The sequence below is a fragment of the Pelophylax lessonae genome (assembly GCF_965119305.1).
Source record: "Pelophylax lessonae genome assembly, chromosome: 11".
In the NCBI taxonomy this organism is placed as follows: Eukaryota; Metazoa; Chordata; class Amphibia; order Anura; family Ranidae; genus Pelophylax; species Pelophylax lessonae.
The window spans coordinates 6,838,022-6,863,009 of record NC_138778.1 but is presented as its reverse complement, the minus strand read 5'-3'; the positions used below and the strand labels follow the sequence as shown (position 1 = coordinate 6,863,009).

The 24,988-nt window shown below is 44.1% G+C and overlaps 1 protein-coding gene across 1 annotated transcript in view; it reads left to right on the top strand.

Moving 5' to 3' along the window:
* TBCD (tubulin folding cofactor D) overlaps positions 1 to 24,988 on the top strand; it is a 315,022-nt gene that overhangs the window by 47,495 nt on the left and 242,539 nt on the right. Inside the window, exons 8-10 of the mRNA XM_082272657.1 lie at positions 8,216 to 8,261; positions 10,490 to 10,622; positions 17,769 to 17,908. Coding sequence (XP_082128783.1) covers positions 8,216 to 8,261; positions 10,490 to 10,622; positions 17,769 to 17,908 — 319 coding nt within the window. The remainder of the gene's footprint in view (positions 1 to 8,215; positions 8,262 to 10,489; positions 10,623 to 17,768; positions 17,909 to 24,988) is intronic.

The following is a 24,988-nucleotide window of genomic DNA, read 5'->3' as shown; positions in this document are numbered from 1 at the left end:
GGGGTCAGCATGTCAGTGCTCAGACCATACGCCGCACACTGCATCAAATTGGTCTGCATGGCTGTCATCCCAGAAGGAAGCTTCTTCTAAAGATGATGCACAAGAAAGCCAGCAAACAGTTTGCTGAAGACAAGCAGACTAAGGACATGGATTACTGGAACCATCTCCTGTGCTCTGATGAGACCAAGATAAACTTATTTGGTTCAGATGGTGTCAAGCGTGTGTGGTGGCGACCAGGTGAGGAGTACAAAGACAAGTGTGTGTACAGCTTGTATAAGGGTCCTTTCTCATGGTCAGAGTCCAACAAGGTCCGTTCTCTGCTCAGCGGGGGATCGATCCGCCGATTCCCGCTGAGCAGGTGGATGACAGCTCTGTGTCCGCTCTGTGTGCGGAGACGGAGCTGTCAGATCCCCGCTGACCTCTATGGGGGAATCGGATGAGAACGGACCGCCTGTCCGTTCTCATCCGATCCGCTGGACGGATGGAAAATAGGGTTCCCATCCGTCCAGATTTCGCGGACAGGATCAGAAGCGGATAGCAGCGGGTGTAAATTTGCTGTCCCCTCAAAATAACTCAACACACAGCCATTAATGTCTAAACCGCTGGCAACAAAAGTGAGTACACCCGTAAGTGAAAATGTCCAAATTTGGCCCAAAGTGTCAATATTTTGTGTGGCCGCCATTATTTTCCAGCACTGCCTTAACCCTCTTGGGCATGGAGTTCACCAGAGCTTCACAGGTTGCCACTGGAGTCCTCTTCCACTCCTCCATGATGACATCACAGAGCATACAAATTGCCTAAAATTATGAAAAAATTAGATTTTTAATTTTTTTTTTTTTTATTAATGTTATATAGCAGAATGTGAAAAATATCGGGGTTTTATTTTTTTTCAGAATTGTCGCTCTTTTTTTGTTTATAGCACAAAAAATAAAAATCGCACAGGTGATGAAATACCATGAAAAGAAAGCTCTATTTGTGGGGGATAAAAGGACATCAATTTTATTTGAAGGCAGCGTTGCAATGGTCCGTTAAAATGACGCAGTGCCGAATCGCAAAAAATGGCCTGGTCAGGAAGGGGGAGAATCCTTCTGGTCCAGAAGTGGTTGAAACTCTGATTCTGTCCCCCTGCCTCCTGACCTCTGTCCCCCTGCCTCCTGACCTCTGTCCCCCTGCCTCCTGACCTCTGTCCCCCTGCCTCCTGACCTCTGTCCCCCTGCCTCCTGACCTCTGTCCTCCTGCCTCCTGACCTCTGTCCTCCTGCCTCCTGACCTCTGTCCTCCTGCCTCCTGACCTCTGTCCTCCTGCCTCCTAACCTCTGTCCCCCTGCCTCCTGACCTCTGTCCCCCTGCCTCCTGACCTCTGTCCCCCTGCCTCCTGACCTCTGTCCCCCTGCCTCCTGACCTCTGTCCCCCTGCCTCCTGACCTCTGTCCCCCTGCCTCCTGACCTCTGTCCCCCTGCCTCCTAACCTCTGTCCCCCTGCCTCCTAACCTCTGTCCCCCTGCCTCCTGTCCTCTGTCCCCCTGCCTCCTGTCCTCTGTCCCCCTGCCTCCTGTCCTCTGTCCCCCTGCCTCCTGTCCTCTGTCCCCCTGCCTCCTGTCCTCTGTCCCCCTGCCTACTAACCTCTGTCCCCCTGCCTCCTGACCTCTGTCCTCCTGCCTCCTGACCTCTGGCCTCCTGACCTCTGTCCCCCTGCCTCCTGACCTCTGTCCCCCTGCCTCCTGTCCTCTGGCCCCCTGCCTCCTGTCCTCTGCCCCCCTGCCTCCTGTCCTCTGCCCCCCTGCCTCCTGTCCTCTGTCCCCCTGCTGTAAAATAATTGTAGCTTTTAGGCGGATTATATATTGCTGTGCACAGTTCCTGTTGGCGGGCTCGTGTACGCTCGTTAAACCGTAGATGTGCGCACTTTATGATTATTCTTTTGGAATTTGGGGACTTTTCACCACCTGCTTCTTCATCTGATTAGAATACGGCAGAGACGGTGCAGGTTTCATTAACGCTTAGAAAGTCATTTTGGCAGGTGGCATGAGGCCAGGTTAAGCTTAATTACACGTCTTAAGAGCAAATTAGGTCAACCCTTCGCATTGCCTTCAATTAGACAAGTATGCCGCAACTGTGCCTGCTCTGGTATGCAAATAATGAGAGCAGCTATGCGGTGAATGTTACATGGGGAAATGATGAATCATTGTATGTCACTGGCAATGGAAAATCCTGGGGTGTATGTGCTTCCCATCTCCAGATGACTTGTTCCAGTTTTTACAAGATGCATCACTTTTTCTGTCTCGATCGTTATTTTCAGCGAAGGTTCAGTTTCATTTTACTGGATTAGGCAAGCCATACATTATACAAGAAGACACAAAAATACAGTGTAATCGGGCCCATACCCCTGAATAATATACAAAGCATAAGGAGAAAGAGAAACGTGGGGCTTTACAGGCCAATGGGAGGAAAAGTATCACACCAAAACCAAGATATATAAAAGATATATTTTATTTTACAACTTTAAAAAGAACATGGGCAAAAGAGCGCATGTTACCAGAGAAAAAAAGAATAACATAATGAAAGAAAAAAATTAAAACCAGATATGTGAACAAAGTTAACAAGGTAGAAATATATCCCAATAAGGCAAAACCAATAACCTGTATAGTTGGATGGTATATAGGTCTCAGATGGAGCACGGTCAATGAAGGTCCCCAGCAAGCCGACGCGTTTCGCTCAAGGCTTCCTCAGGGCCAGAGAGACCATAACAGACTGATATTTCCTTTTGTGGCTCAGGGGGTGGCAGACCTTGGTAGGACGCAATCCAGAAAAACAGTAGACTAGATTATCGTATTTGACATCTGAAGCTCATAACTACTCCCATATTATATATGTGTATGTCCATCTCCCTACTCCAAGCCGGGACACCACTTAATAAATTCAAGTGGATAGTATCTCGTCACAGCCAAATAGAAGGAACAAAAAGGGCTGCAGCCAGTTATCTAGGGGGTCCAGAAGTCAGGTCTCTAGAGGCAGCACTTCATATATTCGGTTAATCCTCAATGACCAGTCAAATAGGGCAAAGGAGACGATATTTGTTATAAATAGATGTGCCAGACAGTTACAGCCTATATGCAGTATATAGCTTGCCCCAGGCAGGTACTTCACAATATCATAGCATCCAGAATTCAAGGAAGGGGGGGTACCAGCATGTACCGGGCCACCAGTAAGCCTTACATATGTCCCACGCTGTCAAGTCTACCTCTACAAGAGTATACAAGAACACAAAAAAACGAGCTACCAAGAGCGTGCCATAATCCAAAAAACAGACAAAAAGGAGAAAGAAGCCCGGTTGTAGAAGCCAACTGAGCACAATGGTGGACTTTAACCACTTAAGCACCGGAGGATTTGGCTGCTAAAAGACCAGGGGGTATTTTGCGATTCGGCACTGCGTGACTTTAACGGACAATTGCGCGGTCGTGCCACGCTGTACCTAAACAAATTTGACGTCCTTTTTTTCCCACAAACAGAGCTTTCTTTTGGTGGTATTTGATCACCTGTGCGATTTTTTTGATCACGCGCTACAAACAAAAAAAGAGCGTCAATTTTGCAAAAATAACAATATTTTTCACATTTTTTATATGAAATTCCCCAAAAAAAAAAAGTAAAAATCAAAATTTTTTAACATTTTCGGCCAATTTGTTTTATGCTACTTATGTTTGGTAAAAAAAATCGCAAAAAGCGTATTTTGAGTGGTTTTCGCAAAAGTTATTGCGTTTACTAACAAAGGGAAAGATTTTTGTCTTTTTTTTTTTTTTTTTAACGAGTAATGGCGGCGATCTGCGATTTTTTTTTTTTTTTGCGGGACTGCGACATTGCGGCGGACAGATCGGACCCTTGACTGACATTTTTGACACTTTTGGGGTTACCAGTGACATTACTGCAGTAATCAGTGCTATACATATGCACTGTTACTGTAAAAATGACACTGGCAGGGAAGGGGTTAACTTTGGAGAGGGAGGGGTTAAGTGTGTCCCGAGGGGCGTGCTTGTAACTGTGTAGGGATGTGGCTGTGTGTGTGTAACAGCAGAGATCAACGGTCCTACATAGCAGGACCATTAGATCAGTGCTTTTACACAGGGGAGAATGACAGGCGGCTTTGTTTACATTAGCCGCCTGCCTTTCTCCCTTCACATCGGACGATCGCGAGTGACCGGCGGACATCGGGTCCGCCGGTCACACGCACGGAGGTGTCCGTGAACGGGGCGGGAGCGCGCCTCCATCGGTGCGGGCTCGCCCACTATTGGCTCCCAGGCTAGTGAAGTACCGGTACGTCACTTTGCCTGGCCGGGGCTGACCGCCGCAGTATATGTACTTGCGGCGGTCGGCAACCAGTTAAAGGCACATCATAGGATAGGCTTGGACACAAAAATTGTATAAAATAAACATTTATTAAAATAAATATTAAATAAATATTAAAATAAAACTCAATTAAAATCATTAATACATAAAAATGGATGAACCGGGCCAAACAAAAGGTTCTAAGTCCTCCCACATATAGGTACATGTTTCTGACCCAATGGTTGGTCATATGTAAACATTGAATTAAGTATCAAACATTGCGTGAATATGAGAATATACGTCTGCTCAAAAGTCAACGTGTTTCACAGTAAGCTTCATCAGGACCAGATGCAGACAACAGCATTCTTCTGGATACAACGCAATGCAAGGAATTGGCTTTGGGCGGACACAGGGAGTAGTGAGTAAGGCCGAAGGCCCCGAAGGAAGTTTGCACTTGGGTAGATAAGAGATAAATATATTCCATTAAAGGCTGGTGAATCAAGGGCAAATATATAGGGTCTGGGTCTATTGCTTGTAAATGTACTACTTTAGGCAGTATGGTAAGTATGAGGAAAAAAAATATTCCCAATAAAAGATGTAAAGTCTATCATGGTTGAAAAAATTAAGTAGGAGATATAAATACCACCTAACATAAGAAAAGCCCAAATCAAGGGCTCCATCTTTGGTGATAGACCCCAAGTAACCAGGAAAAAGTGGGGACCCTTAGACCAGGCCAGTAACTGTTCCCCGTATATGTCTGCTCAAAAGTCAACTGCGAAACGCGTTGACTTTTGAGCAGACGTATATTCTCATATTCACGCAATGTTTGATACGTAATTCAATGTTTACATAGGACCAACCATTGGGTCAGAAACATGTACCTATATGTGGGAGGACTTAGAACCCTTTGTTTGGTCAGGTTTATCCCTTTTTATTTATTAATGATTTTAATTGAATTCAATAAATGTTTCTTTTTATACAATTTTTGTGTCCAAGCCTATCCTATGATGTGCCTTTTAAAGTCCACCATTGTGCTCAATTGGCTTCTACAACCGGGCTTCTTTCTCCACATTATACAAGAAATTTGTTCTTTTCGATTTACTCAAACTTTATAATATGGGGTCAAACCTAAACATTTTCAATTTGTATGCAATCAGGCAGGACCTTGCACTACATAGTTGAAGGTAAATCTAAAGGAAATTGAAGAAGAAAATTGTGGAATGTATGGCCAGATTTACAGTACAGAGATGGGGAAAAATCCTGTGCAGAGCCGCGCCGTATCCTGGGGCAACTCAAAGCTCACTGCTTAGGCCGGCCATACACCAATCAGCAGGAACCAGCCGAGAATCAATCCGTTAATGGGCAGGCTGAATGTAGCCAGAATGATCGATTGATCAACTTGGGTACAACCAGCCTGCCAGATTCACCTGCGGCTGATCACCTCTGTGGTTTTTATTTTTTTTATTGCGCTATAACCACTTGCCGACCGCTGCACGACTATTTACTGCGGCGGTCAGCCCCTCACAGGCAGAGCGACTTAGTACTACGTCACTAGCCTGTGAGGGTCTAGGGAGCGAGCGCGCGCCCCCGGAGGCGCGCTCCTGCTCCCACGTGGTCACGGACCCCCCCCCCCCCGCGCACGTGTGACCGGCAGACCCGATGTCCGCCGGTCACTCGGCGATCGCCGGTGCAGAGGGAGAAAGGCAGGCGGCTGATGTAAACAAGCCGCCTGTCATTCTCCCCTGATTCTCCCCTGTGTATGAATGTCATACGGTTCTACTATGTAGGACCGTTGATCACTGTTCATACACCTCAAGCCACAGCCAATCACAGTTAGAATCACGCCCCTAGGGACACACACAGTCCCTCCCACTCAAAAAAGTTAACCCCTTTACTGCCAGTGTAATTTTACAGTAACAGTGAATATGTATAGCACTGATTACTGTAGAAATGTCACTGGTAACCCCAAAAGTGTCAAAAATGTCAGTCAAGGGTCCGATCTGTCCGCCCCAATGTCGCAGTACCGCAAAAAATATCGCAGATCGCCGCCATTACGCGTTTAAAAAAAAAAACAACAAAAATGACAAAAATCTTTCCCTTAGTTAGTAAACGCGATAACTTTTGCGCAAACCAATCAAAATACGCTTATTGAGATTTTTTTTTTACCAAACATATGTAGCATAAAACAAATTGGCCTGAAAATGTTAAAAAATTCAGATTTTTAAATTTTTTTGGGGGGAATTTCATATAAAAAAATGTGAAAAATATTGTTATTTTTGCAAAATTGTCGCTCTTTTTTTGTTTATAGCGCATGATCAAAAAATCGCACAGGTGATCAAATACCACCAAAAGAAAGCTCTGTTTGTGGGAAAAAAATGACGTCAATTTCATTTAGGTACAGCATCGCACTACCGCGCAATTGTCCGTTAAAGTCACGCGTTGCCGAATTGCAAAATAGGCCCTGGTCAGGAAGGGGGTAAAATCTTCCGGGGCTTAAGTGGTTAAACTAAAAAAAGACCCACAATTTTGAAAAAAATCCCAATAAAAAAATTTAAAAAATCTAATTTCTGCTCACTGGTCGGAGACAGCAGCAGGAGCAGCTTCTGCTGCGGTCAATCACAGTCAGACAGCCAATGAGGAGAGAGAGGGTGCGGGACCGAACCGACACTCTACGTCTGAATAGACACGCAGAGCAGCAGCTCAGGAGCGCGCCTGCTTGGGGTGCTCCCATTGCAAGCTGCTTGCTATGGGGGCGCTCGGCTGCAGGGAGGGGCCAGGAGCGCCTGTAGGGGACCTGAGAAGAGGAGGATTGGGGCTGCTCTATGCAAATCCATTACAGAGCAGGGAAGTATATCATTAAAAAATAATTGTTTTGCCTTTAACCTAATGCGGTGACTGCCCCGCATACATTTACTGCAGCAGGGCAGCCGCTCTGTGCAGAATCACGTACAGGAACGAGATTCTGCATTTTCGGGTCTGGGGTGCGAATGCGCGTCTGGCGAACCACTCTTGCTGTTATTGGACGATCCTTCGAGGCACAGGCAGAACGACAATCTGCCTATCTTAACCAGGAAGATTGCCGTTCTGTGAGAAGGGAAGGTAGTGATCTTGTGTTTCTGCTAAGCAGGAACACTGATCTGTCTTCCCACAGTACAAGCCCCTCCCCCACACATTTAGCAAACACTCCATAGGCACACATTTAACCCTTTGATCGCTCTTGATATTAATCCCTTGCCTGTCAGTGTCATTAGTACAGTGAGAGAGCATATTTTTAGCATTGATCACTGTATTATTGCCACTGGTCCCCAAAAAGTGTCAGTTAGTGTCTGACTTGTGCGCCAAAAATATTGCAGTTCCGTTGGAAGTCACTGATTGCTGTCATTACTAGTAAAAAAAAATAAAAAATTACAAAAATCTATCCCAAAGTTTGTAGACGTGATAACGTTTGGGCAAACCAATCAATATATGCTTCTTGGGATTTTTTTTTTTTACCAAAATTATGTATCAGAATACATATTGGCCTAAATTGATGAAGAAATTTGATTTTTTTTTTACATTTTTTATTGGATATGATTTATAGCGGAAAATAAAAAATATTTTATTGGATATGATTTATAGCGGAAAATAAAAGAAAAATATATATAACATTAAAACATTAAAATCGCAGAGGTGATCAAATACCACAAAAAGAAAGCTCTGTTTGGGGGGGAAAGGTCATCAATTCTGAGTACAGCGTCGCACGACCGCGCAATTAAAGTAAAAAATGACCTGGTCATGAGGGGGGGGGGGGGGGTAAAACCTTTTGAAGCTGAAGTGGTTAATATCACTTTAAGTGTTTTACCTGTTGATTGTAAATGTAGAATTTTGTGGAATCTTCTTAAATATCCGTTCTGTTTACAGGCTCAACTTTTCAAGCATGGGAAGCGAGAGGACTGTTTGCCATATGGTGAGTATTGGAATTGTTATTAAAAATGACCTTCATTTATCAATCTGCAGCCACTGTAATTTTCTGTAAAATGCATTATGGCCGCCTGGAGGTATACAGGCCGCCTCCCCCCCCCCCCCCCCCCAGAAATGTAATTTCCTGCTTGTGTGATTAGCTTACTAATTTTCCCAGAAGTCTGCACTAAGATACAAGTCAGATTTTGGGCATCCCCTGCTACACAAATGTCATTTTTGGTGAGATACTCCCACAGGGAAAATATGTCTAAGGGGATGCAGGCCCTGTCACTTTCCTCATTAGAATCCCGCAGGTGCAGCAGCTGATTGATGATTATAAAGTCACTCCCATTCACATTCACTGTGCACATGGACACAGGGAAACACACATTGGTAAAATCCCTGCAATGTACATCGATCACCCGGGGGGGGGGGGGTCTCTCCTCAACAAATTTGAAGAATTAGAAATAACGCACCGTCACAGGACGGCTATAGTGGGTGAGTAGTAATAGGAACCGCAGTTGCCACGTCCTTTAAACCTGAATTCTGTAAGTGACTACAAACATGGGCTTTATAGGCACCACTATTTGTTACAAACATACAAGTTTAACCATAATCTGATAACAGCGTTTAAAAAGACAAAATATATATATATATAAAAAAAAAAAATGAAAACTGGACACCACATCAAACCACCACATGCAAGACCCTGGTAAAATAGATGTTTTCTCAACAAAAGTGAGGTTACTCCTTAAGCGTACAGCCGTGCACAGGCCGCCTTTACCTGTACTGGATGCACAAGTGTCCTCCGCATCCAGGTTGTCCCATTCATGTGAATTGGGAAGCAGTGATTGCATGGACACAGCTGCTGCTCCCAATCTGACATCCATGTGGATGCGTGTCCCCGATCTCATACTGTCCATGGATGCGTGTCCCCGATCTCATACTGTCCATGGATGCGTGTCCCCGATCTCATACTGTCCATGGATGCGTGTCCCCGATCTCATACTGTCCATGGATGCGTGTCCCCGATCTCATACTGTCCATGGATGCGTGTCCCCGATCTCATACTGTCCATGGATGTGTGTCCCCGATCTCATACTGTCCATGGATGCGTGTCCCCGATCTCATACTGTCCATGGATGCGTGTCCCCGATCTCATACTGTCCATATTCGGGGACACGCACTCACATGGATATCAGATTGGGAGTAGCAGCTGTGTCTGTGCAGTGGCTTCCTCCCAACTGATGTGACTAGAACTGTCTGCACGTAGATGCACAGAACACATGTATACCATGCGGGCAAAGACAGACCTTCCATGGGTGTACACCTATATACACTCATGTGAACGAGGCCTTAGGCTACTTTAAATGTGTTCTGCATTATACAGTATAATATTATTATTATTATGTATGGTGTGATATTATTATGTATGGTATGATATTATTATTATTATATATGGTGTGATATTATTATGTATGGTGTGATATTATTATTATTATATATGGTGTGATATTATTATTATTATGTATGGTGTGATATTATTATTATATATGGTGTGATATTATTATGTATGGTGTGATATATATTATTATGTATGGTGTGATATTATTATTATTATGTATGGTGTGATATATATTATTATGTATGGTGTGATATATATTATTATATATGGTGTGATAATATTATTATTATGTATGGTGTGATATATATTATTATTATTATGTATGGTGTGATATTATTATTATGTATGGTGTGATATTATTATTATGTATGGTGTGATAATATTATTATTATGTATGGTGTGATAATATTATTATTATGTATGGTGTGATAATATTATTATTATTATGTATGGTGTGATAATATTATTATTATTATGTATGGTGTGATATTATTATGTATGGTGTGATATATATTATTATGTATGGTGTGATATATATTATTATGTATGGTGTGATATTATTATGTATGGTGTGATATTATTATTATTATGTATGGTGTGATATTATTATTATTATGTATGGTGTGATATTATTATGTATGGTGTGATATTATTATTATGTATGGTGTGATATTATTATTATGATGTATGGTGTGATATTATTATTATTATGTATGGTGTGATATTATTATGTATGGTGTGGTATTATTATTATGTATGGTGTGATATTATTATTATTATTATGTATGGTGTGATATCAAGCCGGTATTGATCTGGTCTCTTTCCTTCAGCTGCTACCGTCCTCACCGCTGTTAATAACTGCAAGCTCAGTGACAGCAACAACAATCTTCTTCACAAGCTGGGAGTAAAGCTTGTCCAACGTCTAGGACTCACTTTCCTTAAAACCAAGGTGGCCAAGTGGAGGTGTGTAATCATATGTGTGTTTTTTTTTATTTCAAATGTTTTTTTTTATTAGAAAATTTATATCAAAGTACAAAAAAATTGTAAATTCGAAGTTGAAATATATTTCGTTCATCAACAAGACGTATCGGTAGTGCAAATGTCCAATCTCTTAATACTAAAGCAGATCACATCAGACATGGCTGTATAAAGCATCAGCAGGAACAGACACTATCAACTTAGCGAGTCATAGTAACACGGTAGTTAAGGTTGAATAAATACAATAGTCCATCCAGTTCAACCTGTGTAGGTGTGTGTGACTGTAATCATCTCACATACCCCTGAATGTTCTGATCCTTGAGATGTACGTCCAAGTAGCCATGCTCCCCGCAGTTACCACCATTTGTGGAAGAGAATTCCACAATCTTGTTGCCCTTTCTGTAAAGAACCCTCTGCGTAGCCTGAGGTTAAATCGCTTCTCCTCTAATCGCATTGTATGTCCTCGTGTCCTCATACATTCCTTGGGACTGAATAGTTTTTTTTCTATGCTGGGATAACCATTGAGGTATTTGTAAATCGCTATCATGTCCCCTCTCAGGCATCTCTTCTCCAGGGAGAATAAATAAAGCACTTGCAAACGTTCCTCATAATTCCCTCCTATCCCCTTATTAGTTTAGTTGCCCTTCTCATACATTCTGGCGTTCACGAAGGCAAAGTGCGAGGAGGTGCCATTAAATTGGAACTTCAGTCAGAAAATAGGACCTGCTAGATGACCACACTGTCTCACCCTGCTTTGCACATGCTCAGTTGCTCATTTTAATCACTGCTCAATTTGTAGAGGCTGATCTGCTGACAGCCTTGAAGCGGAATTAAACCCATCAGTTTGACAGTTTCAAAAAACAGCTACGTGTCGGAAATGCTAACTGTCACTTTTGATTGTGTCCTCAACCAAACTTTCAAACTATCAAATGGCTGTTGTCATAACTGATCACACGTGTAGCACTGTGGCTATTGAAGTTTGAGGTAACAGCTTCCTTGGCTTAAAAAAGATAGGAGGGTTTAGTTCTACTTTAAAGCCAAGGAAGCTGCTTCTGTTTGATCTGCAACTGCCATGGTGCTGCACATGTGATCTGTTATAGCACCAGGCATTTGATGGTTTGACAGTTTAGTTGAGGACACAATCAAATATGATTGTTGGAAATCCAGGAATGTAACTGTTTTTTTTAAATGATTTGTCGATAGAAATTTTTGTGCGTTTTGCAATCCGATGGTGCCGGTGTTCTGTCAGATCAGCGAACGGAAGTGACGTTCCATCAGCCGACTGACCGAAAGTTCTTACTGCGCATACTCAGCTGACCGAAAATTTGCGGGAACCTGCCACTGTATATAGGCGGTGGCTGGTCAGCAAGTTGTTAAAGGAGTTGTAATGTCTCAAGGTTTTTCACCTTATTGCATTCTATGCATCAAGGTAAAAAACCTTCTTGGTTGCAGCTGCCCCCCCAGACCCCCCCCCCCCCCGTTATTCTTACCTTAAACGTTCCAGCGACCAGCACAAGCCCAACGGCTCCAGCCGCTGTCTTGGGTTCTCATTGGATAGATTAAGAACAGCAGGAGCCATTGGCTCCCGCTGCTGGCAATCAAATTCAGTGGCATGGGGGCGGGGCCGTGTCATGAGCGTGCCTGCACAGGTGCCCCCATGGAAAGTGGCTCTCCGTGGGGGCACCCAAAGAAGAGGAGGAGCCTAGAGCACCGCCAGGGCACCCCAAAAAAGGAGGATGGGGCTGCTCTGTGCAAAACCCTTACACAGAGCAGGTAAGTATAACATGTTTGTTCTTTAACCACTTCTGGACTGGAAGGATTTGCCCCTTTAATGACCAGGCCATATTTTGCGATTCGGCACTGTGTTACTTTAACGGACAATTGTGCGGTCGTGCGACGCTGTATCTAAATAAAATTGATGTCCTTTTTTTCCCACAAATAGAGCTTTCTTTTGGTGGTATTTGATCACCTGTGCAATTTTTATTTGTTGCGCTATAAACAAAAAAAAAAAGCGACAATTCTGAAAAAAAAAGATATATATTTTTGACCTTCTGCTATATAACATTTCCCCCAAAAAAATTTAAAAACCAAAATTTTTTAATAAATTTAGGCCAATTTGTTTTCTGCTACATATTTTTGGTTAAAAAAAATCGCAATAAGCGGATTTTGATTGGTTTGCACAAAAGTTATCGCGTCTACAAACTACGGGAAAGATTTATGTCATTTTTATTGTGTTTTTTTTTTTTTTTTTTTACTAGTAATGGCGGCAATCTGCGATTTTTTTTTTTGTGGGATTGCGACATTGCGGCGGACAGATCGGACCCCTAACTGCCATTTTTTACACTTGGGGGGGGGGGGGGACCAGTGACATTACTACAGTAATCAGTGCTAAAAATATGCACTGTTACTGTACTAATGACACTGGCAGGGAAGGGGTTAAACTGTGGATGATCAAGGGGTTAAAGTGGAAGTAAACCCTCCTATCATTTTCAGCCAAGTAAGCTGCCATCTTGGCCTCTGTTTGACCTTCAACTGCCATGGTGCTGCACATGTGATCAGTTATGACACCAGCCATTGGATGGTTTGACAGTTTGGTTGAGAGCACAACCAATGTGAGACTTACATTTACAGCACATGCTGGAAATTTAACTGTTTTTTGAAACTGTCAAATCAAAGGGTTTACTTCCGCTTTAAATTTGTATCTAGGGTCGTGTTTCTAACTGTATGGGGGAGTGGCTTGTGAAATGATCAGAGACATATGTGATCTTATATAGAAGGATCACAGGCGCTCTTTGATCATTCCAGAGAGAAGAACGGTCAGCTGTGTTTACAACATCCGACCGTCCTTCTCTCTCAGCGGGGAACGATCGCGGGTGTCAGGCGGCAATCGGTGCCACCTACCCTGTGCACCGGAGTCCCCGCTGACAAGCCGGGGCAGGAGTGCGCCGGCGCACTTGCCCCCTAGCTGCAGGCGCGTGACCGACCTATACCTACGTCGGTTTACGCAGGAGCGGCAACTGGTTAAAAAGCAAAAAAAAAAACAACAACCAACCTTTAGAGCCCATTCACATTAGCGCGACTTGTCAGGCGACTTGTCAGCCTGACAAGTCGCGCTCGGTCGCGGTCCATTGATTAGCACAGGACCCGTTCTAATAGGAGCAACACACTTTGGGGCGACCTGGAGGCGACTTGCATAGACTTATGTGAAGTCTCTGCAAGTCGCGCCGAAGTCGCGGTGCACGCAACTTCACAGGTCGCCCCCCAAAGTCGTGTCGCGCTAGTCTGAATGGGCTCTTAGAGTTACTTTAAAAATGTAGGTTTGAGGTTCATTAACATTTTGGGTTGACTAAGAGCGCTGTAGATGTTCAAAAATACAACTTGCCTAATAATTGCCAAATAATTGCCTAATAATTGTGCACTCAGTGTACATTTCTATTGCTGCCTTTTAAGTCTGGATTACGATACTTATAAAGAAGTCAGCAGAATCCCCAGCGTGAGGGAGATGTCACCACTGCCTCGTCCTTTCATATAAATGACAATGTAAATAAAGGGACTTGGTTAAACCAGCCTGACAACTTGGGCAATCATTGCTGCATATACTGGCCCTCTGGCATCACACAGAAGAGGACACTTTCCCATGCAGGAGGTGTGGAGGGGGCCCACCGATAATACCTGAACTGATGGAAGGTTCCCGCATGGCCTGCATTCTTCAAACCTATTACTATGCAGAAAAAGCGGCCACCGGCTATAGAATCCGGCCTCCCGGAATATCAGTCGGACAACTCGGGCTGGGAGATCTCCCATGCTGATATCTCTCTCATCTTTTCCTCCATCTTTCCGCCTCTATTGTATTCGTGTTCTCAGAAATCCTTTTAATTAATCTTACACCCTGCTGAAGTTTTGGGTTGGCTCTGAATGGTTCACCTAATTAATAGTTATTGTCTGCCTGTCCTGTAGGGCAGAGGCTGTCTGGGATCGTAGGCTTATTTAGTGTACGTTGTATACAGGGTGGATTTGATTTAAATCAAGTCAATTTAAATCACTAGTAAAAGTCTTGATTTAAATCCACTCAATTTAAATCAGAATTTTTTAAAGAGCAACTGTCATCTTTGACCCGCTGTCGACTCGCCGACAGTCCCATTCACTTTAATGGGACGGCTGGCAATGCGGCGGTGACACAACAAGGAAGGAACGTGGCGGGAGCAGGTGAGTGGATGCCTGCTAACCGGTGCTGCCATGATGGATCTGAAATGACAGGTGCTCTTTAAATGTAAGGACTCATTCTTGCTGGTAGTTGGTGTGAAGTACAGCACGTTATCTCAGCTTGCGAAGCTTGGATTCATTGAATAAGTTTACCAAGAATGTAAATTTCATTAATTGATGGATACAGCTCCATATCTTCTTGACCCTTGGGTTTATGCTGCCCCCTACAGGAGTAGGACAAGGGTCAAGAAGATATGGAGCTGTATCCGTCAATGAACATTCTGTCCTGGGGAGATCAGATATAGTGAATGCAGAGTCCTGGGGAGATCAGATATAGTGAATGCAGAGTCCTGGGGGGATCAGATATAGTGAATGCAGAGTCCTGGGGAGATCAGATATAGTGACTGCAGAGTCCTGGGGGGATCAGATATAGTGAATGCAGAGTCCTGGGGAGAGCAGATATAGTGAATACAGAGTCCTGGGGGGATCAGATATAGTGAATGCAGAGTCCTGGGGAGAGCAGATATAGTGAATACAGAGTCCTGGGGAGATCAGATATAGTGAATGCAGAGTCCTGGGGGGATCAGATATAGTGAATGCAGAGTCCTGGGGAGATCAGATATAGTGAATGCAGAGTCCTGGGGAGATCAGATATAGTGAATGCAGAGTCCTGGGGAGAGCAGATATAGTGAATACAGAGTCCTGGGGAGATCAGATATAGTGAATGCAGAGTCCTGGGGGGATCAGATATAGTGAATGCAGAGTCCTGGGGAGATCAGATATAGTGAATGCAGAGTCCTGGGGAGATCAGATATAGTGAATGCAGAGTCCTGGGGGGATCAGATATAGTGAATACAGAGTCCTGGGGGGGATCAGATATAGTGAATGCAGAGTCCTGGGGAGAGCAGATATAGTGAATACAGAGTCCTGGGGAGATCAGATATAGTGAATGCAGAGTCCTGGGGAGATCAGATATAGTGAATGCAGAGTCCTGGGGGGATCAGATCTAGTGAATGCAGAGTCCTGGGGAGACCAGATCTAGTGAATGCAGAGTCCTGGGGAGATCAGATATAGTGAATGCAGAGTCCTGGGTTTAATAATACTTTACCCTTTCGCTGCCAGCTCTGTGGACCTGACAGTTGGGGAAGGTTACGCACATTTTTTAGCACCAGACTTCTGCCAAAAAATGTTGAAGACCATTTATCATTTTCCTTCAACTTCACAATTATGGCCACTTTGTGTCGGTTTATCACAAACAATCCCAATAAAATATATTTACGCTTTTTGTTGTATCATGACAAAATGTGGAAAATCCCAAGGGGTATGAATACTTTTTCAAGGAACTGTACATCTGACCGTTTTATTGCATTCCTAGAAGACGGCCATTGCTGTATTTCCAGGAGCCCAACGCTGATACTTCAGGACTAAGCATCTTCAACATTACAGTCGCTGTAACCAGGGCTGCTGTTAGAAATCGCGGGGCTCCGTACAGACTACCTGGCAGGGCCCCCCAAGAAAATATTAAAGATATATTTAGCTAAAATTACAACAAAATCCCTACTATCAGACACAAATATAACATAACTCGCATAATTCCTGCTAAATCTAAAAAAAAAAAAATGATGTTAAATAAAAAAGATGAGAAAAATATACAGGCTGGGCAGTTGGAGCTCAGTGATCAGAGAGACAGAGAGAGAGAGAAACAAAGTTACAATTTACAAATAAACTCCTGAGCTGAGATAAGTGCTGGGAGGGGGGGCCCACACAGGGAGGGGGATTAGTGAGGGACGACTGTCTCTTTCTCAACAGATAAAAGCTGGTAGCAGGGAGAGGGACAGATCAGATTCAGGTGCTGGAGGAAGATTTCTGTATTTGTTGTCCATCACTAATCCCCCTCCCTGTGTGGGCCCCCCTGTGTGCCCGGGGCCCCGTACAAGAGGGCTGGTGGTTCCCCCCCTATCAGCGGCCCTGGCTGTAACTGCTATACCTGTCCCTGTCCCTCCCCTTCTCCTGCCCAATCACTGTAGCCTTTGCATTATGGAAACTCATTCACAAAATGCAAAGGCTTCTTTGAATGGGCAGCAGAGGGGAGGAGTGGGCATAGCAGCCCTGAGCATTGGTGCATGCTCCAGCAGAACCATAAACCGATCAGATATAAATGATAGAGATACGTTCAGGAGATGTCATGCACCTCCTTGGACCTAACTCATAGCGTGCCTGGACCTAACTCATAGCGTGCCTGGACCTAACTCATAGCATGCCTGGGCCTAACTCATAGCGTGCCTGGACCTAACTCATAGCTTGCCTGGACCTAACTCATAGCGTGCCTGGGCCTAACTCATAGCGTGCCTGGGCCTAACTCATAGCGTGCCTGGGCCTAACTCATAGCGTGCCTGGGCCTAACTCATAGCGTGCCTGGACGTAACTCATAGCGTGCCTGGACGTAACTCATAGCGTGCCTGGACGTAACTCATAGCGTGCCTGGACGTAACTCATAGCGTGCCTGGACGTAACTCATAGCGTGCCTGGACGTAACTCATAGCGTGCCTGGACGTAACTCATAGCGTGCCTGGACGTAACTCATAGCGTGCCTGCACTTTTTCCAAAGTGACTGAACTCCTGAAATTTAGTTCTAAGTCTAGGGGTTGGGGGTTGGGATGCAATACTTATCGTATTCATGGCTTTGACGGGCTCTGATATTCGGCGTTGTGGGCAGGCCTTTGCCGTCCTCGTACAATGTAGAATTATTGGCCCTGCACTGTATGTGATGACGTCAAAGTGCGGCTGCCGTCTGGAGGGTCCCATTGCCAAAGGTATTTTTTTTTTTTTCTGCATGGAGTGGGGCTTAAAGTTGAACGCCAATAAGCTTTTTTTAGTTTTCATGATCAAGACTTTATATTCATTTGCTGCCTTGCCAATATCTTACAGGTATGAGCGTGGTTCCCGGTGTCTGGCTGCCAACTTACTCCAGAGTTCCTCAGATGCCCAGCAAGCAGCGATAGCCGCCGCCTCCGGGGAAGACGATGATGATGAGTACGATATCCCAGAGGAGATTGAGCATGTTATTGGTAAGTCTTTGTATTTCTGTCCATCCAGTCCTGTGGTTTACAAAGTTGTTTCAAGCTGTAAAATATGCTTAGTTGCCTGACTTTTCTCTCCTACAGTGAAATAAATTTAGGTCACATCCCTGCCCCTAATCTTTGATTGGACAGTGATTAAAGAGTTACCCACTACAGTAAAATGTATTGTAAAATGTATGTAAAATGCATTCTTTTTACACTCGCTGTGGAACCTAAGGAGTTAATCCTCTGCATTGTGTAAAAAGGCTGTTTGATCCTGTCTTCTCTGGTCCTCCCCCTTCTTCCACTGTCCCCCAAACCATCTCCTGATAGAAGAACAGAGCCTTGGAGTCACTCTGCACATGCTCAGTTTGGTGTGTATTCCTAGAGAAGTTTTTTTTTTTTTTTTGCGAGAGTGCATGTGATCAGCACAGGGCCAATCAGCACTGTCCAGACAGAGGGTCAGGGGTCCTGCAGTTTCATAGGACAGTCAGAGGAGAATGAAAACTCATCCTACAAGCTTTAACCAGACACTGATAGAAGTCACAAGGCTGCTATATACTGCGGATGAGAAAAGGTATTTAGAAGTTTATATTTACTAAAATAATTGCATTTCCATGTTCTGTGTACTGTGGGAGATCAGATGGAGTGAATGCAGAGTCCCTGGGAGATCAGATATAGTAGTCGGCTCTATACAGAGAACTGAGTGATCGAGGACCACTGATCGCTTAGCTCTCAGTCTTCAGCGAACAGAGAGCTGGTAACTGTCAGTCACCGGCTCTCTGATCTGCCTGTCCCGCACTCACTGGTATTCCGGGTTGTGGAGGGGGCGGGGGCTACTGGCTTTAGGCTCTCAGCGGTGCAGGCATCTGCGCGCATTCTGACAATATTGTCGGGATCCCTGCAGAGCCTGGACCGGCTCTTTGATGGCATCCAGGGTTTAGCCTGCTGTTGGTAAATCTGGGACAGACTGCAGAACTAAATGCCCTCCTGTGACCCCCAGAAGTATGGTCAAAAAAACTTTTGCCATGCTTCTTTATATATATATATATATATATATATATATATATATATATATATATGCAAAAAGGGCGCTCGCACTATGAAAAGCTAATATGTGTAAACAGTAACATAACTCATATACAGCATCTCACAGAAGTAAGTACACCCCTCACATTTTTGTAAATATTTTATTCTATCTTTTCATGTGACAACACTGAAGAAATGACACTTTGCTACAATGTAAAGTAGTGAGTGTACAGCTTGTATAACAGTGTAAATTTACTGTCCCCTCAAAATAACTCAACACACAGCCATTAATGTCGACAATGACATGTTGTCACATGAAAAGATAGAATAAACTATTTACAAATATGTGAGGGGTGTACTTACTTTTGTGAGATACTGTAAGTGCAGTCCTGGATGTAACTTCAGTAGGGGCAATTATGAAGCAAGTAGAACATGTATCTAGACTTCAAAGAGCGCTTTCTTTTTGACGCGTTTTGGAACGGGCTGCATTCCTTCATGAGAAAAATGATTGCAGCAGCACCTGTAGGTACTCAATGGACTTTTAAAATCACCGACAGCAAAAGTCATTGCTTCTCAATTCTACAGCCATGGGCCAGTTTGTTGGAACCTTTACAACTCATTGAAAGAATGCTTCATTCCCCTTAAAAAGTGATGAAAATAAAAGTGTTTGTTGCATGTATACCTGCATGCCTTTGATATATTATAGGGTAAAGCATAGAACGTTTACAAAGAAATAAACAAATATATTCTACAATATTTCTTCGAAATGGCCCAGGCAGATTTGTTGGTACCCTTAGAAAAGATTATAGACAGTTGGATCATAGGAGTATTTAAACAGTTTTCTGTAATTTGTTTTACACGTCTTTAATTTTGTAATCCGGACTTTCTCAACCTGTTGAACACAGAGAATGCCTTGAAATAATTTTCTGGTCTCAGGGAACCCCTGCTAAAAATTATTCATGATACATTAGTGTGGTGGTCATTGAGAAGAATTACCCCCTTACAGATAGCTGTTTAATTTATTCATAAATGATCTAGAGGAGGGGATATCTAGTACAATCTCTGTATTTGCGGATGATACTAAACTAAGCATGCCAATATCTTCTATGCAGGATGTGGAAAACTTACAAGAGGATCTGAACAAAATAACGGGGTGGGCAACTACATGGCAGATGAGGTTTAATGTTGAAAAATGTAAAATAATGCACCTGGGCATCAGTAATGTGAAAGCAAGCTACTCTCTGGGGGGGGAACCTCTGGGTGAGTCTAGGATGGAAAAGGACCTGGGGGTCCTGGTGGACAACAGGCTTGCCAGTGGCATGCAATGCCAAGCCGCTGCAAGCGAAGTGAACAGAATACTGGGATGTATAAAAAAAGGGGATTCACTCCAGAAATAAAGAGATTATTCTCCCGCTCTACAAGACTCTGGTCCGGCCACATCTGGAGTATGCTGTCCAGTTCTGGGCACTGGTCCTCAGGAAGGATGTGCTGGAACTGGAGAAAATCCAGAGAAGGGCATCAAAAATAATTATGGGTATGGAGGGCATCGGCTAGGAGGAAAGACTACAAGCACTGAACCTATTCTCTCTGGAGAAGAGACGATTGAGGGGGGATATGATATCAATGTACAAATACTGTACTGGCGACCCTAGCATAAAGAACAAACTTTTCAGAGAAAGGGAATACAATAAGACACGTGGCCACTCACTAAAACTAGAGGAAAACAGTTTAAGCCTAAAATACGTAGGGGGTTCTTTACTGTCAGAGCAGTGGGGATGTGGAATTCTCTTCCACAAGCAGTCGTATCAGCAGGGAGCATTGATAGTTTCAAAAAACTATTAGATGGGCACCTTAAAGACCACAACATACAGGGGTATACAATGTACAACATACAGGGGTATGCAATGTACAACATACAGGGGTATGCAATGTACAACATACAGGGGTATACAATGTACAACATACAGGGGTATACAATGTACAACATACAGGGGTATACAATGTACAACATACAGGGGTATACAATGTACAACATACAGGGGTATACAATGTACAACATACAGGGGTATACAATGTACAACATACAGGGGTATACAATGTACAACATACAGGGGGTATACAATGTACAACATACAGGGGGTATACAATGTACAACATACAGGGGTATACAATGTACAACATACAGGGGTATACAATGTACAACATACAGGGGGTATACAATGTACAACATACAGGGGGTATACAATGTACAACATACAGGGGGTATACAATGTACAACATACAGGGGGTATACAATGTACAACATACAGGGGGTATACAATGTACAACATACAGGGGGTATACAATGTACAACATACAGGGGGTATACAATGTACAACATACAGGGGGTATACAATGTACAACATACAGGGGGTATACAATGTACAACATACAGGGGGTATACAATGTACAACATACAGGGGTATACAATGTACAACATACAGGGGGTATACAATGTACAACATACAGGGGGTATACAATGTACAACATACAGGGGGTATACAATGTACAACATACAGGGGGTATACAATGTACATCATACAGGGGTATACAATGTACGGTTAACAGCAAACACACACACATCATAGGTTGAACTGGATGGACTGATGTCTTTTTTCAACCTCACAAACTATGTAACTATGTATGTAATAGCTAAAAGAGTTAATTGGTGTTAGTGGAAGCTTCTCTGAGAGGCACAAATTGGTCATTGTCAAGGAACCCTTGGCAACTTTTGTAGGAACCCCAGGTTTTCTACGGAACCCTGGTTGAGAAACCCTGTTGTAATCAGTCAGTCAGGCCCTGTGCTCATGGTGCACCAAGGGGTACTTACATTTAGGGCAGTATTAGCCCAGAGATGAATGCCCAAAATGCAAGTTGCTCAACAGCTCTTAGCCTCCCACAGAGTTTGATAGGCTGCCTGTAGCTGGGCTGGATGGTGGACTTTTGCCCTCTGCCAGCAGCTAAATGCCAGAGCCCCAGACGCTGAGGCTAAACACTTGTTGTGCATGGGGCTTTAAATTGAGAAAAGTTGTCACTCTGCTCAGGGTTTTCTGAGGAGATCAAAAAGAAAATTTTAGAACACCATGTCAACGGTAAAGGCTGTGAGACCATCTCTAAGCATCTAGATTAAGGGTCTTCAAACTATGGCCCTCCAGTTGTTCAGGAACTACAATTCCCATCATGCCCAGTCACGTCTATGAATGTAAGAGTTTTGCAATGCCTCATGGGATGTGTAGTTCTGCAACAGCTGGAGGACCGTAGTTCGAGGAACCCTGATCTAGATGTTCCTGTGACTACTGCTTCAAATATTATTAGAAGCTTTAGGGTCCATGGTGTAGCCAAGCTCCCTGGACGTGGCCACAAAAGATAACTCGATCCCAGGTTTTACAGAAGAATAGTGTGAATGGTACATAAGGAGTCAAGAAAAACTTTCAAAGTGATGCACTCTGAATTCCATGGTCCAGGTGGCTGCAACCGTGTCAAGTCAAAGCAAAAGAATGCCCCCAGCACACCAAGGATCTCCAGAGTGGGTCTAGAGCTTTAAACAGCGATCCCATACTTACCGAAGATTGCAATGTTTCAGAGTCATGCAGGACCCCTTCATCAGGCAGGTGACATGATGTGTCATTTGCCTGATGAAGGGGTCCTACATGGCACCAAAACCTTGCAGTCTGCTGTAACTATGTGATCGCTGAATAAAGCTTTGGACCCACTCTGGAGATCCTTGGTGTGCTGGTGACATTCTTTTGCTGTGTGTGAATGAACACACCGTGCGCGACCTGGGAGAAAGCCTGCTCGAGTGTCCCCATAGCAAGAGGCTTGCTATTGGGTACACTCGGCATGGGGGAGGAGCCAGAACCGCCAATGGAGGACCCGATAAGAAGAGGATTGAGCTTCTCTGTGCAAAAGCATTGCGCGGTACAGGTAAGTCTAACATGTTGTTTTTTATGTTTGTATAATTCCCTTTATAATCAAGCCGTCCATGGATGGATCGAAATTCATCTGGCTCAACAAGAACTGGCTAAATTTCGATCCATCTATGGGCAGTCCGGTTGTACTGAAGTCAATATATCGCTCAGCTTTAGTACAACCAGGCTTTTGGGGTTTTTTTTTTTTTTCGTTGCCAGCAGTGATTGTATTCTGACGGTTGGGAAACCTTGCACTGTCAGATTTCAATAGCGTGGTGGCAGGGATTCTCCATCAACACTAACCGTGTTGATGGGCGATTCTAGCTACCTTCTTCAGGCCTTAGAATCGGGGTCAAAGCAAGTTTAGGTATACTTAGTTATTTGACTGGAATTCTACTTTAAATGTTAATGTGTGATTTTGCTACACATTCACCATGACTGGTGTAGCACTACTCCCTTACGGGTTCCCCTGGGTTACCATTAGCAACAGCATGACAGGTCAGCATTTTCAAAGTGGTTTTGGCTTAGTCAGCAAACAGTCTAGGAGTTTTGGTTTTTGTCTTTTATTGAGAAATTGGATAGGAGAAGGGAATGAGTGGGATACTCCAACTTGTATAACTATGCACAATTGGCTGGAACGACTGAATAATGCTGAGTGCGGCAAGGCCGCTGCTTCACCTTGTCATTAACAGTGAAGTGGTAGTAAATGAACTGTCTGAGGTAAACTGTACTGTACTGCAGAACAATCTTCAGGGCCCTTTCCTGGCACCCCCTTTGTTCCTATTCTTCAGGGTTCTCTCTACACGGCACCCCCTTTCCTGTATCACTCCCTATGTGAGCTGGCTCCTTCATCACCTGACTTCATGCCCCCCATCCTGGGCAGACCCTTTGGCAAATCTCCTGGTCCTCACTTACACTGTTTTTCTCAAGAGACTCTGCCAGCAGCTCCACCGTCAGCATTGTGGATCCTCTGCAGCTCAACTACACATCTGGTTCACTAGGCCGACTGCCTGAACCACCTTCCTCACACCTACAGGAGGAGAGACAGCCGTCCACCTCCTCCTGGGACTCGGCTTCCCATCCAAAGATGCCCTGTCACATGTCTCCTCCGTATTTATGATCAATCCCAGGATGCATTGCAGGAATGCCCTCCCACTGAGACTGCCATAATACCTGGTGTGTCACTGGCTGGGTTTCCTCCACTGTCCAACAAGCTCCCTCATTGGATACAGTGGGGACACTCCCTCAGACCCAGTGAATCACACCTGGAAACATGCAACAGGCAAACTAACACATCAGCTCCCCTGATAAGCAGAAGGAGTAATTAGATCAGGGATCACCAAACTACGGCCCTCCAGCTGTTGTGGAACTACATCTCCCATGAGGCATTGTAAAACTCTGATATTCACAGACAAGACTAGGCATGATGGGAATTGTAGTTCCTGAACAACTGGAGGGCCGTAGTTTGGAGACCACTGAATTAGATGCTTTTTCCTAGCACCTACCTAGGAGGGTGCTACACTGGTATTCCTGAAGGTCTTTTCACACTCCTCCATTGTAAAAAGGCATATGCATTGTGTGGTTGCCTGACATCAGTCATCACCTGTGGGGAAAAAAAGACAAAAAAAAATCACCAAAAACACAACAGCTGGTGCGTTTTTTAACTCATTTTTTTGGTTAGCTTTTCGTTCATTCCTATGGGGAAGGTGCCTTATCGGTGCAGGGTTTTTTTTTTTGCAGCACCAAAAATGCAGCATGCAGGGCTTTTAAAAACTCAGCTGACCTTCAACTGACTGGTGTGAAGAGTTCCATAGGATTTAATGGTCATGCATTTTAGGGATCGATCTATTATTGGCAATGCCGATATATCGGGGGCCGATCTGCACTTTCCCCGATATATCGGAATCGGCCCCTTAGGTTACCGATATTGGTTACCGATATTTCGGACAGTGCTGTACCGGAGTGATACCTGCAGCTAGAGGCATCACCCCGGTATCGGCGTCCATAGCCGACGGTCGGCTGTTTTGTAATGACAACCGATGAGGCTGAGAAGCCGCTCGGCTGTCATTACAAGGAGCGGGAGGGGACGCCCCCCCCCCCACTCCCCCCACCT